Source organism: Mchenga conophoros, linkage group LG7 (assembly GCF_057382185.1).
Source record: "Mchenga conophoros isolate Kocher_MC1m ecotype Shallow Benthic linkage group LG7, M_conophoros_male_GT1.1, whole genome shotgun sequence".
NCBI lineage: Eukaryota > Metazoa > Chordata > Actinopteri > Cichliformes > Cichlidae > Mchenga > Mchenga conophoros.
The window spans coordinates 22903610-22918453 of record NC_140532.1 but is presented as its reverse complement, the minus strand read 5'-3'; the positions used below and the strand labels follow the sequence as shown (position 1 = coordinate 22918453).

The 14844-nt window shown below is 38.4% G+C and overlaps 1 protein-coding gene and 1 pseudogene across 2 annotated transcripts in view; one reads left to right on the top strand and one right to left on the bottom strand.

Moving 5' to 3' along the window:
* The window catches only part of insc (INSC spindle orientation adaptor protein), a 56592-nt gene extending 48598 nt beyond the window's left edge, over positions 1 to 7994 (top strand). For both annotated transcript variants that reach the window (XM_085282948.1, XM_085282947.1), the window contains exons 8-13: positions 2152 to 2323; positions 2599 to 2777; positions 3108 to 3174; positions 4475 to 4630; positions 5523 to 5599; positions 6564 to 7994. In XM_085282948.1, coding sequence (XP_085139074.1) covers positions 2152 to 2323; positions 2599 to 2777; positions 3108 to 3174; positions 4475 to 4630; positions 5523 to 5599; positions 6564 to 6692 — 780 coding nt within the window. In that variant the 3' untranslated portion in view covers positions 6693 to 7994. The remainder of the gene's footprint in view (positions 1 to 2151; positions 2324 to 2598; positions 2778 to 3107; positions 3175 to 4474; positions 4631 to 5522; positions 5600 to 6563) is intronic.
* Positions 7995 to 9021: 1027 nt separating this feature from the next.
* LOC146570118 (uncharacterized) lies at positions 9022 to 9941 on the bottom strand (annotated as a pseudogene).
* Between the last annotated feature and the right edge of the window lie 4903 nt (positions 9942 to 14844).

Below are 14844 nucleotides of genomic sequence, written 5' to 3'. Positions count from 1 at the left end.
GGACCGGTACCGGTCCGTGAGTCGTTTGGTACCAGGCCGCGAGAGTTGAGGCTCAGGTGTGAAATGTGTGGTTTTCAGGGTTTTTATCGGTTTTCAGCGTTATTTTGTTATCGTTTATATCGTTAACTTGGTTTTCCTGGGTCTTTTCACGTGTGTTATGAATAAATCTTATTTTTTTCGGTACCGGTACTAGTTTTATTTTGTTGTATTTATCCGCGACACCTTAAAGGCCGGTCCGTGAAAATATTGTCGGGCATAAACCGGTCCGTGGCGCAAAAAAGGTTGGGGACCGCTGTTCTAAAGTGTTAAAGTCTTGGAATTTGGTAAAAGGAAATTTACTTGATTGGTATACATTAATTTATACCAAGCATATTTCCTTAGTGATACATTATTTCAATAAATAACACTTTTATTTCACTTGCATTTTACTTGAAAGTATTCCTTCATCTTTATTGATGGTAAAGAATCTTTTTTTTCAGTGTGTAGGGTTGTACCAGGAGATTTAGCACGAAGTTGGCTATTGCAGCACCAAGACCTTATGAAATTCTCTCGGTTCTACAGTATGTCCTTTCCGTGATCTCAGTCACAGCAGGGATCTACCACAGAAACACTTCAAACTGTGAGCAGGTGTCTTAAACTATTTCTTTTAATATTCCTAGTAAAGAAGGAAAGTTATTTGTCATTGATCCTGATGATAAATGAGACACATCCTCTGGTCTGATAGACGAGGAGCTGGGGATCATCCTATTTTAGCGAGGAGGAGGAGTTAGGGAAGAGGGGACAGGGGAGCAGTCGATGAACGGAGGTGTAGAGAGTAGATTGTTCCACGTCAGTAGGTCGCGCTGGCACAGTGCTGCTGACGTCCACAGAGACAAAAATAGGGAATTGCCCTGTGAAGCTTGGTGCGTTGATGCTCGTCAGCAGGTATGACTGACAGGTGTGGCTGGCTGAGTGCTCCACTCGAGATATCCGTCTGCAAACTTGTGTAAACTGTTTTCAGGAGTGACAGCGAGCAAATTTGTTTTATCATGAATGGCAACAAAAGCTATGATTGAAAAATGACTGCAAACTCTAAAGTAGCTGATGTTTAGAATACTGCAGTTTTCCCGTGCATAAATTCAAGTATGATTAAAACGTTTAACTTGTAGTTCTGACTTTTTTCACAGTATCCTCTGACTTTCAACTCTTACAGATATGAAAAATTTGTTCAAAACTACTGCAGAGATTTGCGGAGTAGCCGCTAACATCAGTAGCAATGTTTGCATGAACTGATCAACACTGCCCCCAAGTGGATAGAAACCTGTCCTACCTCTTTATTTCCTCGTTCCTCTACAGTCTTACAGCCACGTACAAACAAATAAGCAAACACAAATTCATTGGAGCATACATTAAATCAATACATGACCTCATGCCCACAAGAAAAGTTTTGTTTATAGGGATGAGTACTTCCTTCTCTCCTATAACTCTGAGTTCCTCCCTTACTTCCTCACCGATGATGCACACACTCTGGGTCGATGCCAGTCAGATATACAAGTTTCGCAGCAGCACATTAACTCTAGTAGTTGGCCATTAAAAGGAAGTGGTGTTTTTAAAATATTGATGGCTTTATGGGGAGAGGTGCTGGCTTTAGTCAAGCTGATACCATGGAAACGTCACTGTCCGTCTGGACAGCCACTGCAAATGTGTTGTTAGCTGAAGCTCTTCAGCTTAGGAATCAGAAATGGGTTTTAAGAACCACATTGAGGATTCAACATGTTTGAGTTTTCCTCGCATCTGTGTTGTTTTGCCAGTGCCTGATCCTGAACCAAATTCTAATAAATAGAACCTTTAATGAAATGTTAGTAATGAATCCATATCCTTTACATTTTGTTAGTCTAAGCTGTTTACGATCAAGGTTAACGTGCTAACGTGTGAGACCAAAGATGACGCAGGCCACTGTATATCATGTGACGATAAACCATCAGTTAAAACCTCTTGTCTCACAGTGAAATAAAGTACATGTACATAGTTTCCCCATTCGCCGAGCAGCTATATTTCTGTTTGCGCGCAATTTTGGAATAAAAGAAATAAGACAAATAAGTGAGTATGAAAAGAATATGACCGCGTGTTTCCACTGCAGCAGTAAAACAGTCCCTGCTGTATGTCTAATAGGTGGACGGGATCCTGTGCCTGGCAGACATCTTGACTGATGACAGCAGCGTGGAGGCAGCCAGAGCTGAAGCGGCAGCTGTTGTAGCTCAGATCACTTCGCCTCACCACACATCCACTCAGCACCTCGCCAGCTTCCTGGAGAGCATGCACGACATTGTCACGGCGCTCATCAGTGAGTGGACGCAGTGGTGATGACCTCACCCTGACCACTGATTTATAGGAGGAAAAAGTTGTTTTGATTTCATAGAAAATTATGAGTACGTGATTGTTTTAGCACGAGGCTAAACTTTACTACCTTACTGAATTTCTTTTAAACCTCTATAAAACTCTAAACAAGAGAGGGGATCAGTCGTATATTTTGTGGTTTGCTTTACTTGCATTTTGGATGTTACAGTGTATTAATAATACCCCTGCAGTTTGGTACGTTACGTCTTTTTTTTCTCTCAGAGTTGTGTGAGACCGCATCCTGTGGGGAAGTGTTCCTCCTGGCGTCGGCTGCCTTGGCCAATATCACCTTCTTCGACAGCATGGCCTGTGAGATCCTCCTGCAGCTTAATGCCATCCACATCTTACTTCAGGCCTGCAAAGACCGCCAGAGAGTTGACACACCGTACTCCAAAGACCAGGTACATGTTTCCATGTATGCAATGTTTTTCTTACTCTAAGTGTCACATAATAATAATAATAATAATAATAATAATAATAATAATGGATTGGATTTATATAGCGCTTTTCAAGGCACCCAAAGCGCTTTACAATGCCACTATTCATTCACTCTCACATTCACACACATGTATGCAATGTTTTTCTTACCCTAAGTGTCACATAAAAGCAAACATACTATATAATTACACTATTACTAACAATAATGCAAAAATCAACCTGTTTTTAAGCAGTGCTCTCAACTATAGTTCTTTGCCAGACCTTTAATCATTTTGTTTTTGTTTAAATCGTAGGTGGTGACAATCTTGGCAAACCTGTCTGTCTTAGAGCAATGCGCATCTGAAGTCCTGCAAGAACAAGGTAGTCTGTTTTCTAACTATAGCTTTTTATTCCTTTTTACCCATATTTGGGATTTTTTTCCCTGGCTACACTGCAGTTTAATCAAGGTAATACACTCACGGGCCTCTTCATTAGGTACACCTGTAAAATCTAATGCACTCTATTACAGCAGCTCTGAAATAAACTCTCCTTTAATGAAGCCTCTACATTTTCAGTTTTTGCTAATGTTTTCAAAAAGGTGATAATTTATACTGATGGTTAGTGTTGTTGTACTGGACTGGAGCATTCTTACACATTTGTTTCGCCCACCTCTTGTCCCTAAGAGGGTTCAAATATTAGGAACTCCTTTAAACTTAATACTCCACTAAACCTCCAAAATGAATATAAAACTTTAAATTAAATTAATGGTAGTGGAAACTACCAAACTGCTGACTAGATGAAAGTAAAAGTGAGACGCTTCAGTGTAATTCTTTTTTATTCCTCAGGAGGGCAGCATCACTTTAATTTCTGTGAACTAGCTTAGAAGAGCTGAAAACATCAGACATTGAACATAAAAAAAAATATATTTTTAATAAAGAGGTATTATTTGTTAAATAGAGTTACATAGAGATAATATGTGTTTTGTATCATTTTGTAATCCTTTCATCATTCCCATTTGTATTTTTTCAAACTCTTTTCCTTTTTCTGTTTAACGTATTCCACTGGCTCTGTACTTCTTACACTATAAAAGAGTGAGATAGATAGATGTGTCTGAGTCACTGTCTCAGTCTCACACTATCGAAGGTTGGCAGTTTCAGTCTCTTTTTCTGCTCATTAAGGCCAGTTTGATTTTATTTTTCATACGAGCACCTCAGTGAAAAAAAAATCTGATTGTTTTTGTAACAAAACATTTTTATCATATATTAAGCAGCTAAAAATGATTTAGATTTATTATCTCTCAATGTCACTTTATGAGTTTTGGCCTTTGAATTATAGCATTGCCCTTAGGGTGTTAGCCTTATAACTTATTTTTCAGAATAATTTTGAAATGTTATTTAACAATAACTGGCTGAAGGGCTGACTGACTGCCTTCAGTAATTTTTTTCTTTATTATACTAACTGCACTTTTTCTATATCCTTTCTCACAGGCATGTGTAGAAAGTTTTGCTTCTTTCTTTTTCACTTGAAACCTTGACTCTTGTGTAACTTTTTGTCTGGAAACTCTCAAGTCTCTCTAAATGTGTTGTTTTGTTCCTGCTCTTATATTACATTTTACATTTTGCTGGTTCCTATGTGTTATTTTCCTGCCTGGCTAATCTGTGCTGAATATTATATATTCAAGGTATCGAAAGACTGCTACTGTTGCTGGGAGAAAAACCATCCTCTTCCAGTCCATCAGAGGGCGCTGCCTGTGAGCGTGTCCAGCAGAAAGCTGCCGTCACACTGGCCCGACTGAGCAGAGACCCTGATGTGGCCCAAACAGCTATCCAGCTTAAAGGTAGTGAGGCTTTGTGTCTTTTGGAACACTTAACAATTATCTTACTTATTAAATATCGCATTGTACAAAATGTACAAAAGAAGTAAATGAAATGCATTTTGTACAAGGTGATATGTGTATTTAATTAAAAAAATTGTTAAATGTTCCAAAAGACACACACGTCCAATCCACACATCTGGCATAAGTAAACTAATATATAAAACACACACACGCACACATAAGTGCTGTAAGTCTGTCGGTGGCCACTAGAGGGTCACAGACAGACAGTAGGAAAATGGAAAGTATTTTGTTTCCGTTTTATCAGTTTTGTAGCTTTTAAAACGGAAAAAAAAAGTCTGTTTTTTGTTTTTTTTGTATATTTATGCAACCATCTTAATACAAACATATGCATTTATGCAATTCAATAAAATCTATTTTACATTGCGCCAATTCACAACAGTTGCCTCAGAGAGGTTTATTTTGCAACGTAAAGCCACTACCGTAATCAGATGATCAGCTGGTTTTGACTGACATAAGTAAAAATGATTTTGGCCACATAAAGATATTAGTTGGATATCAAATCCTCATAATCAATACTCTTTAAAAAAATGCCTGATAGACCAGACGGAAATAATTTAAGAGTATTGGTTGTACATATGTTATTCTGCATAGCTGATTTTTCTGAATCCTTTAATCTGAATTTGAAAAGGTTACATGTTTCATAGTCTGTATCAGAAGTGACAGAGCGACTGAATCTCTCTTCTTTTTTAAAGGGGTGGTATTCAATTTATTGATCACAGAATGCTAAAAAAGACTTTTACCCAGAAGTCTACAACACACAGCTACAGTTGCTCTGTTTGACATCAAAGAGTTGGACAAGCTGCTAACTGAAATGTTCCTCTGTTGTCTTTAGCTGTTCCTCGCCTTATTGAGCTGTGTCGCTCCCCTACTGAGAGAAATAACAGTGACTCTGTGCTGGTGGCTTGCCTGGTAGGTGTAAACCGTGTGTTTTTATTTGTGAGTGCACATACAAACCTTTACATATGTGTAAATTATTCTGTGTACTGAATACAAATACATCATTCAAACTCACAAACTGCCTATTTAAATTTGACTCCTAATATACTATACATTTTCAGCGGTAAAAGTAAGTGCAATACACCACAGGCCCACAATCAGTGCTCCTAATATTGTCCTATTTAATTACATTTAAAAGGCAATTTTTAAAAAGCGGAAAATATATCAACCTTATCCTCTCCAAGCCACGCTGAGAAAGCACCATTTCAGACGCTGCGTGTTTAAATATGTACATATCATGAATAATATCTCTGCTCATACATTATCATTCTGACCATAATTATTGAGAGCAGATCTTGGGGCTGATGAGGGGATTTGAAGCACATAATGGTCAGGAGCTTAATTGGGCTGCCTCGCTGCGCTGAGAAATGCCTTCTTCTTTACTGTAACCACACTCAGTCTATTCAAATTAATGCGATTCCATCTTATCCTTTTGGCCAAGGGTTAAGTAGCGCGTTTGTAGATGTTGAAGTTTTACCTTCAAAAGACGCCGAGCTTTGACAGATCATTTGTAATTTTCAACATAAATGTTGGAGGCTCTCGTGGCTGAATGGATTAGAGGCATCACGTGTAAAACTTGTACGCTCTTCAAATAAAGCGAGACACTGGGAAAAACAAAAAACAGGGTGATTTTAAAGAACTTCTAGCCCAGTAAAGGTTATAGGATTGAATTTGGTATTTTCATTACAGTTTCTTGCTGAAACTGTAAGGATGCATAAGTTTCTTTTTGGTTGTCAAGCCATATTATTCATGTGCAGTTGCCTGTATGCATGATTGCATATTTACTGTATATGTGCAGCACAATGATGAGATATGATAACATGAATGTCTGTGTGGTACGTGTGTTTGCTAACACGCTTACTGTGCATGTCTTCAGGCTGCTTTGAGGAGGCTGGCAGCAGGCTGTCCAGACAGCATCGAGGCAGCCGACCACCAGCAGCTGATCAAACCACGTCTAGTTGACTCTTTCCTGCTGTGTTCCAACATGGAGGAGAGCTTTGTATGATCCCCTGCACACCAAATCACCGAGAGTGAAGAACTCTCATTGTCAGTACAAAACCACGCGTGTTCTGAAGGAGTGTATCTGTTTCATGACTACAGCTTTGTTTGAGTCTAAATTTCTCGTTCAGTTAATAGGAAATAGCTGAATAGATGCAGAGGACATATAAATGTGTATAAATGTGTTGCATAGTGCAACTCAGTTTTCAGATTAAATGCAACAAACATGTATGTTGTTTTAGGAAAACGTGGGTCATTATTTCATGTTATTCTACAGAGAATTTCATTATTTCATTAATCATAACAGTAAGTATTTGTATAAGTAGATGAAACGTTTTGAAAAAAAAATGCAATGAAATGCTTTAAATTTGACCACTGTGCAATTTTTTTTACATTGTTTCTGAAGCGTTTTGACTCTATAAAAGGTTTCAGAGAAAACTGTCAATCTGAAATGTCTATCATTTAAGAACTGAGATTTAGTTTTGGTTTATTTTATCCTCATCTTCTTCAAATAATAAACTTTTTCAGTGAGCAACCATTTTTTAAAATAACTAAGTAAGTAAATTATTACCACTGTCGTGTATGTTTTTGTTTGCTTTTGTTACAGTCATGTGAAAAAGAAAGTTTTTCTAAGTAAACTAAGCAGCCCTGTAATTTAATAGCTTAGTTTAATAGGAAACAACTCTAGCAGCAATAACTTAAAGGATGACTGAAATATGAGCTTATCGGTCTGTCAAATCATTGTGGAGGAGTTTTGGTCTATAGGCATTTGTTTATACACAGCTTGCTTAAGGTCCCTCCCACAGTATTTAATTTGGGTCGAGGTCTGGACTTTGGGTCACTGCAAGGCCTTGAGCCATTCCTTTTTGAGCCATCCTGTTGCTGATTTGTTGCAGCGCTTGGCATCATTGTCCTGTTACATGAGCCAATCTTGACCAAGCTGGAGCTGTCAGACAGAGGAGTTTTTGATCAACTCAGTGAATACAAGGTCATTGTTAATTGAGGATTATGGTGATAATTACACATGTAACTAACAGAGAGAAAAAAAAAGTCCATTAATTAATTAAGAAACGGGTTAACCGCTAACAGTCATGGTTAATTTATCTTTCAAAGCTCCCAGACAGGCAATGTAAAGGAACCCAATTCTCCTATCTTCATTGTGTCTTAGTTAAAAGATGCCAAAAAGATGCTTTAGCCAGTGCCTTAGTGAAGGTCATTTTGGTATTTTTGAATGCTGTCGCTTATTGAATGCTGTAAAATCTTCTGTTTTGTTACAAAGAAATAAATTGTCTTTGGTCAGTGCCTGTTATGTGCTATGACAGTACATGGTAGCACAAGAGTGTATACCACACAGAAAGAGAGAAATGTTTTAACCCAGTAGTTCAGAACAGCAGAATAAGTTGTGAAGCACCACAGTCTGTCTTTTCATCACATTTTACTGAGGTCAAGAGCAAGATGTTGTGAATTTTAGGGCTGTTAAGAGTGCTCTGTATTTATAATATCTATCATTATAGAAAATGAAATCACTAAACAATAAATACAAACAAATGTCTGGTTAATAGCCTATTATTGAAGACACGGTTTACTGTGTATTTAAATCATAAAGCAGGTTTAATAAATATATTTATAACAATAATAAAAGCTTTTCTAAAGAACCTACAGACAAATGTCACCCCTGGATTTAAGGTGTTTATCCAGTGTATTATATTCCAAGGTGTTTTCATTCAAAAGTCTGTAAGCACTAACGCCGCCTGCTCAGCAACAAACTGCAGCTCAACACAACAGATAGCTCGCAAACTTTGTGGACTATTTAGCAAACCAGATATTTCCCCTGTAGTTGGTAGAGAGCAAATGCGGATCTGAAAGAAGGTAAATATTAGACTTTTACGCACCAGACCACACAAACGTACCTGAAAGAAATCTATCACACTGCTTGGGCAAGTAAGTAACTGCTAACAATGTAGCCAATTAATTAAAAGGGGCATGTCAGTACTATTTTACTACAGTACTGCCTATTGTTGCTAAATAGGCAAAAAACAAAACACCAGATATGTGAAAAGCTTTTGAATGAGGCTCACAGGGAAACACCAAAGTGACGAGACTAAGAGATGGTGGATCGAAAAGATTTACCTATTGGTCCTCGGTGCACCACCGAGTTCTCTGAGAGAGAGTCTAAGGAGCTTGGAAAGAAAAGCGTCTGGACTTCTTTAAATTGCTTGAAGACGTTTCACCTCTCATCCGAGAAGCTTCTTCAGTTCTAGGGTCAAATGGTGGAGAGTCCCAGATTTAAGCCCTGTCCACCGAGAGGGACAATGGACCCCCTAATGATCCTCTACCTAATCACATGAGCCAAGGAGTGAAAATGGGTGTGGGTCACAATCAGCCAAGGTTTCAGGTGAGCTCATTGTGAAACCTGGCCCCATCCTCTCATGTGATTTCCTGAGGTCAGATGGCCCAGGATGTGAGTGGGCGTCTGGGAAGGGATCTCAAAACTGGATTATAGATGGCAGACAGTTGGTGTCGTAAACCACCGCCTCTGTTCAAAGATGGTCGCTCACAGTGGACATAGATGGCTTCTTTCACTCCTCTTTCAAACCATCTGTCCTCTCTGTCCAAAATGTGAACATTGGCATCCTCGAAAGAGTGTCCTTTATCCTTTAGATGCAGATGGACAGCTGAGTCTTGTCCCATGGAGGTGGCTCTTCTATGTTGTGCCATGCATTTATCAAGTGGCTGTTTGGTCTCTCCAATGTAGAGGTCTGAGCATTCCTCGCTGCACTGTACAGCGTACACCACATTGTTAATTTTGTGTTTAGGAGTTTTGTCTTTGGGATGAACCAGTTTCTGTCTGAGCGTGTTGCTGGGTCTGAAATACACCGGGATGTCGTGCTTGGAGAAAACTCTCCTGAGTTTTTCTGATACACTGGCTACATAAGGGATGACAATGTTGTTGTGTCTGTCCTTCTTATCCTCCCTCTCTGGTGTCTGCTCTTCTTTTCTGTGCATCTTTGCTGACTCGATGAAAGCCCAATTAGGATAACCGCATGTCTTAAGCGCTTCCTTTACATGTGTGTGTTCCTTCTTTTCCCCTTCAGGCTTAGAGGGAACATGTTCTGCCTGGTGGTGTAGGGTCCTGATCACTCAGGTGTCATCTACATATCTGTACCAGTGGCTGGGTACTCTCCCTTTAAAAGAGCCAGGAGCCTTTCTTTCCACTTCTTCCATGTAAAGGTTGGCTACAATAGGTGACAGCCATGTTTTTGCCTGTAGAAACCTTTGTTGTATTTGAAATATGTGGTGGTGAGGCAGACCTCTAACAGTGTGTGATGCTGTCTCTCTTTGAGAGAGAATTTTTCCCAAGTTGGAAAAACTTGTCATCAAAAGTTTGAGAATTCATTCATTTACAATAGCATTAAAAAGGACCTAACACCTGCCTATTATTGAAGAGTTAAACATTAAATTTTCACTAATGATTGGGAAATACACCAAGTAATAGGAAAAAAGATGTCTGAGTGTCGATCTGCAAAATGTGTCCTTTGTATTGCCATCCCTTTGATAAAAAAAACACTCAGCTTTTTTCATAAGCCTTCCTCTCCTTGGAGAGACAATTGAGGGTCTTCTTGCTTTCACTGTAGCTTCTTTTTCACCTAAGGGCACTAATGCTGAGCCTGGACTTGTAACACTCCAACTCAGCACTGAGACAATTGAGTTGCTTTGTGTGTGCGCATGTGTGTTGTCCAGCATACACGTGGGACTGTGTTCACAGGCTTTTGTGATAGAATATGCTCCTGCCTCGCTTTGTTGAAACCTGATGAAATATGTATGAATAAAGAGGAGGACTAAGCAGACAGCCTAAAAAACACAGGTTCTTTTGATATTGTTTTGGTTTGACCATGATCATGAGACCAAGTATTGTAGCTTGTAGAGTTTTTCTCAGTTTCTTAGCTCTTGAACTTTCACTTTCCTCCCTCTACATCATCTTCAGTAGTCTGTGTATGTTGTTGCCATTCTTTTGTTTTCTTTCAGTAGCAATTTGAACATTTTTAAGGGGGTAATTAACAAATAAAAAAATCAGCAAACCATCCATCTCTATTTTCATCAAAAATGGGAATGGAAATATTTGTACCCCCACTTGTACTATGCTAAACACTTTTCCAAACTATAGCTATATATACACCTGGCATTTGGGGAAGGAAAAGGATCAGAGGACTTCTAATGCAAGAAGACACTTCTCTCTGGCTCCCGTGAGACCTGAATATTTTATGTGTCACATCTTTTGCTTGGAAAACTTTTTCTCTGTCTTCCTCTTTTTATTTCAGCAAACAATGATTGAAATTTCTCCTTCTTTAAAAAAATGCTTTCAGAAGTTGATAGAACTTCACTTCTCCAAAACTCACAAATTAGGAAGAAATAATGTGTCCAAACTTTGTAGATAATTTCTTTTGGTCAAGGGATTAAAATGATGCAAGTCTGCATATTTTCAAGATGCATATAAAGAAATGTGAAATCTTGTTTCTGTTGTTAGACAAACTGTATCTTAGGCTATCTAAGACCCAAGGTCTCCATCTATAACATGAAATGCCATGTGTTTTTTTTAAATAATTGTAAGATTACTATAGCAGTAGGTGCTTTTTAATAAGGCTTTGGAAATAATAAAATTGACAGCACAAGAGCAGCAACTACACTGCATCTCTATTTCCCAACAAACATGCTTGGCTCAGTTTACCTGTAAAGCAAAAGATCAGTGGTTCAGTCCTGGGCAGAGACAAAAATCCCTTTAGGGTTGCTTTAGGAAGGGCAACTGGTGTAAAAACTAAAATGAGTTTTTAGTGCAACCTGCATCTTAGGACACATCGTAGGAATAAGAGAGCAGCTGAAAGTAACTCTAGAAGTGTACTTTTAGCAGCTTTATTAGGGCGTGTTATTTGCATACTGTTCTGCTGCATCAATGAAAGAAAAAATGTATTTAGCTTTCAACAGATCGACCTGTAGTGTTTCTAATTGTGGTCACATTTGCTGTCTGGTTTACACAGGCTTCCTTTTCCCAAATGTTTTACTAAGTGTCTCAATAAAATGTTGTGGACATTAAGTTGTTGCTGTTGACAGCACAGATACTGTATTCACCTTTTTTTTTTTTTAAACTCAAGAGACGTAATTTCACATCACTTGCAATTTTCCAGCAGCAACAGACTTTTAGCTTTAGTTCTACATTCTTTCCATGACTCTTCCAGAGTAAAACAAGCTGCCGTTGAGAGACTTGTACTTTCAGACTAGTTTTACACCATTCCTTTGGTTGAATGAGCTCATTAGAAAAACCTAAATCAACAAAAACCATTAGTATCTGTTTATTTATCTCAGTCAATGCACTGCTAACATTTCTGCAACGATACACGCACGCACACAGAGACACACACGATCCCACATTAGTATCATCTTGCAGCACATATAGACCTCAGAGTATAACGACTAATTATGACTTAAGTGCCATCACTGTTGGACAGCCAATTAAAGAGTAATATTCCTGTTTACTGATAACTCCCCAGTTGGCCTCTTTTGAGGACCCAGTGGGATTTTAATTGCTAAAATACAACGCTGAGAGTAATTAATATCTGCACTTGTGGTTGCAACTTTTGGCCAAAGGCAGTGGAGGGTAAAAGCTTAATGCCATAAAAATGTCCAAGAATGTGTGCAGTGCAGAAGCTCCCTTTCATAATTTTCTTCTGTGTCTTGAAACTGCAGAATGAATGCAAGAATAAATGTTATGCAATGAAAACAAATCACGCGTGGGCAAATGGCATTTTCTTCTCTTTCTTTTTGTTATAAGTACTTTGTCAGAAGGTAATTCACCACTAAAAACATTTTGTATGTCAGCGTCTGTTTTTGTTGGTTTTGTGATTATGAATTTAAGAGTTTTACATGAGCAAACACTTGGATCTGCACGTTATTGATTTCACAGTAATCCATTAATCAGTCTTTACAGTGATGAATCGTGGTTGCTTTATTTAGGGGTACTTTGGGAGGCAGAGTCCCATCAGAAAAAATGTCTTTAAATAAAATCTGAGTGATCCCTAATATACATTTTAATTCAGTCCAGTTCAATTACATTTAATTTATGTAGCATCAAATCACAACAAATCTTACCTTAAGGTGCCTTAGTATGCATGGTAAAAACCCTACAATAACATAGAGAAAAGCCCAACAGAAGATCCCCTATGGGCAAGCAATTGGTGACAGTAGTAAAGAAAAACTCCCTTTTAACAGGAATAAACCTCCAGCAGAACCAGTCTCTAGGAGGGACAGCCATCTACCACAACTGTTTGGGGGTGAGGGGACATACACCAGGATTTGCGATCCTAAACATAGGGGCACCACTACATGTATGTAAAGGAAGTCTGTCTGAGGCACAAATGACAGTTGTGTCAAATTCTGAACTTTTCATAATAGTTTAAATAGAATCTAAAGAAGAAAAGACTAAAAGCCTTTAGACTTCAAACCTGTTGCAAAAAAAATATGAAATTACAACTTTTTTGGATGCAAATGTGTCGTTGAATGTATATATACACCTAAAGTGTTTAAATTTTGTGAAAAATTTGACACAAAAAATGCACAACAAAAAAATTGAAGTAAACATTAAGAGTTGATGAGCTGCGTCTGATGTTTCTAAACAAAACAAACAAAAAAAAGCTATAAATTGACTCGTGAACAAGACCCTGAGATACTTGAACTCAAGTTTAAGTATCCCCCACAGTTCCAACCCAGAGTGGGCACTGACCACCCAAGCAGAAGCCTTCTGCCACTTGGCTACACCTAGGAAATTATGAACAGAATTGCTTCAGTTGAGTTACTCAAAAGCTTCAGTTGAGTTTTAGAAAAAAATTCCATCCCATGTAAAACACATTGTAGTTTTTCCCTATTTTTTTGCCGCTTAATAGGACAAAGAGAACTTTCCACTCGCCGACCACTTTTGATGTAGTATTTTTTAGTGAAAGAAACTTTCCATTGCACCATTCAAAATTCAGCTAAATGAAAAAAAGAGGCTTCTTAGGTGCAATAGCAAGGATCAAAGAACATGAGGCAGCATGTACTGTCAAGCAAACTTTTTTTTCACCGGCCTTCAAGGTGAAACAAAACCCTTTTTTTCTTTTGTGTTCTACAAAATGATTGGTGGATCACTGTGTTTTTGTTCAGTTGTTGCCTGAGTGTGCCTTAATTTGTGCGTGCCAGGTGGGACAGCAGGAGGTCCCTGTGTGGGTCGTAACTGACTCTCAAATAAATACACCAAGCCAAGGCTCAAAAAGCTCCTTTTTTTTCTTAAGACCTGTGGCCTTGATAAAATGCTCAGCATATTCAGTGCTGTAATTTATTTTCCACAGTAAAAGTAAAAGATAGACAAAAGTTAATTTTCATCAGAAGAAAATTAACATTTTGAATCTTTTTCTTTCACCAAAATCACTGGATGGAGACCAGCATGCTTCTGGAAAAAGGAATGAATTAATGAAATGTGGTGATTAAAATTTGAGCAGCTACAGTCTAGTTTCAAAGGGTGTTTTTATTATGTCTGTATTTATGCATTTGAGTGAATCTGTGTGTGTGTGTGTGTGTGTGTGTGTGTGTGTGTGTGTGTGTGTGTGTGTGTGTGTGTGTGTGTGTGTGTGTGTGTGTGTGTGTGAGAGAGACAGAGAGAGAGAGGAAGAGAGAGAATGAAAGAAAGACAGCACTGGTCTTCAGGGACTGGAGAAACTCCGGCAGCGAGAAACTGCCTTGAACATCGTGTGTGCAAACACATAATGTATAAGCAAACATGTTTGTACCTCCAAACTCAAGAGGACCCTCATTGAAACTATTAATTTTATTAAATTCATGTATACACACACACACACACACACACGCACACACACGCACGCACGCACGCGCACACACACACACACACACACACACACACACACACACACACACATATACACATACATCAGTGAGCAATTCTTATTGCAAGCACCTGAGAAATAGAGCTAATGTTAACTGCTGACAGCAAAGTGCAAGTTGACTCAGTTGTTTAAATTGCAGTTTTACAAACTACTATGGTGTAACATTTTCTCATAAAGCTGGTTCTGTGTTGGTCTCAGACTATGTGTCATGTTAGGTGTGTGACAGGCAGAGAG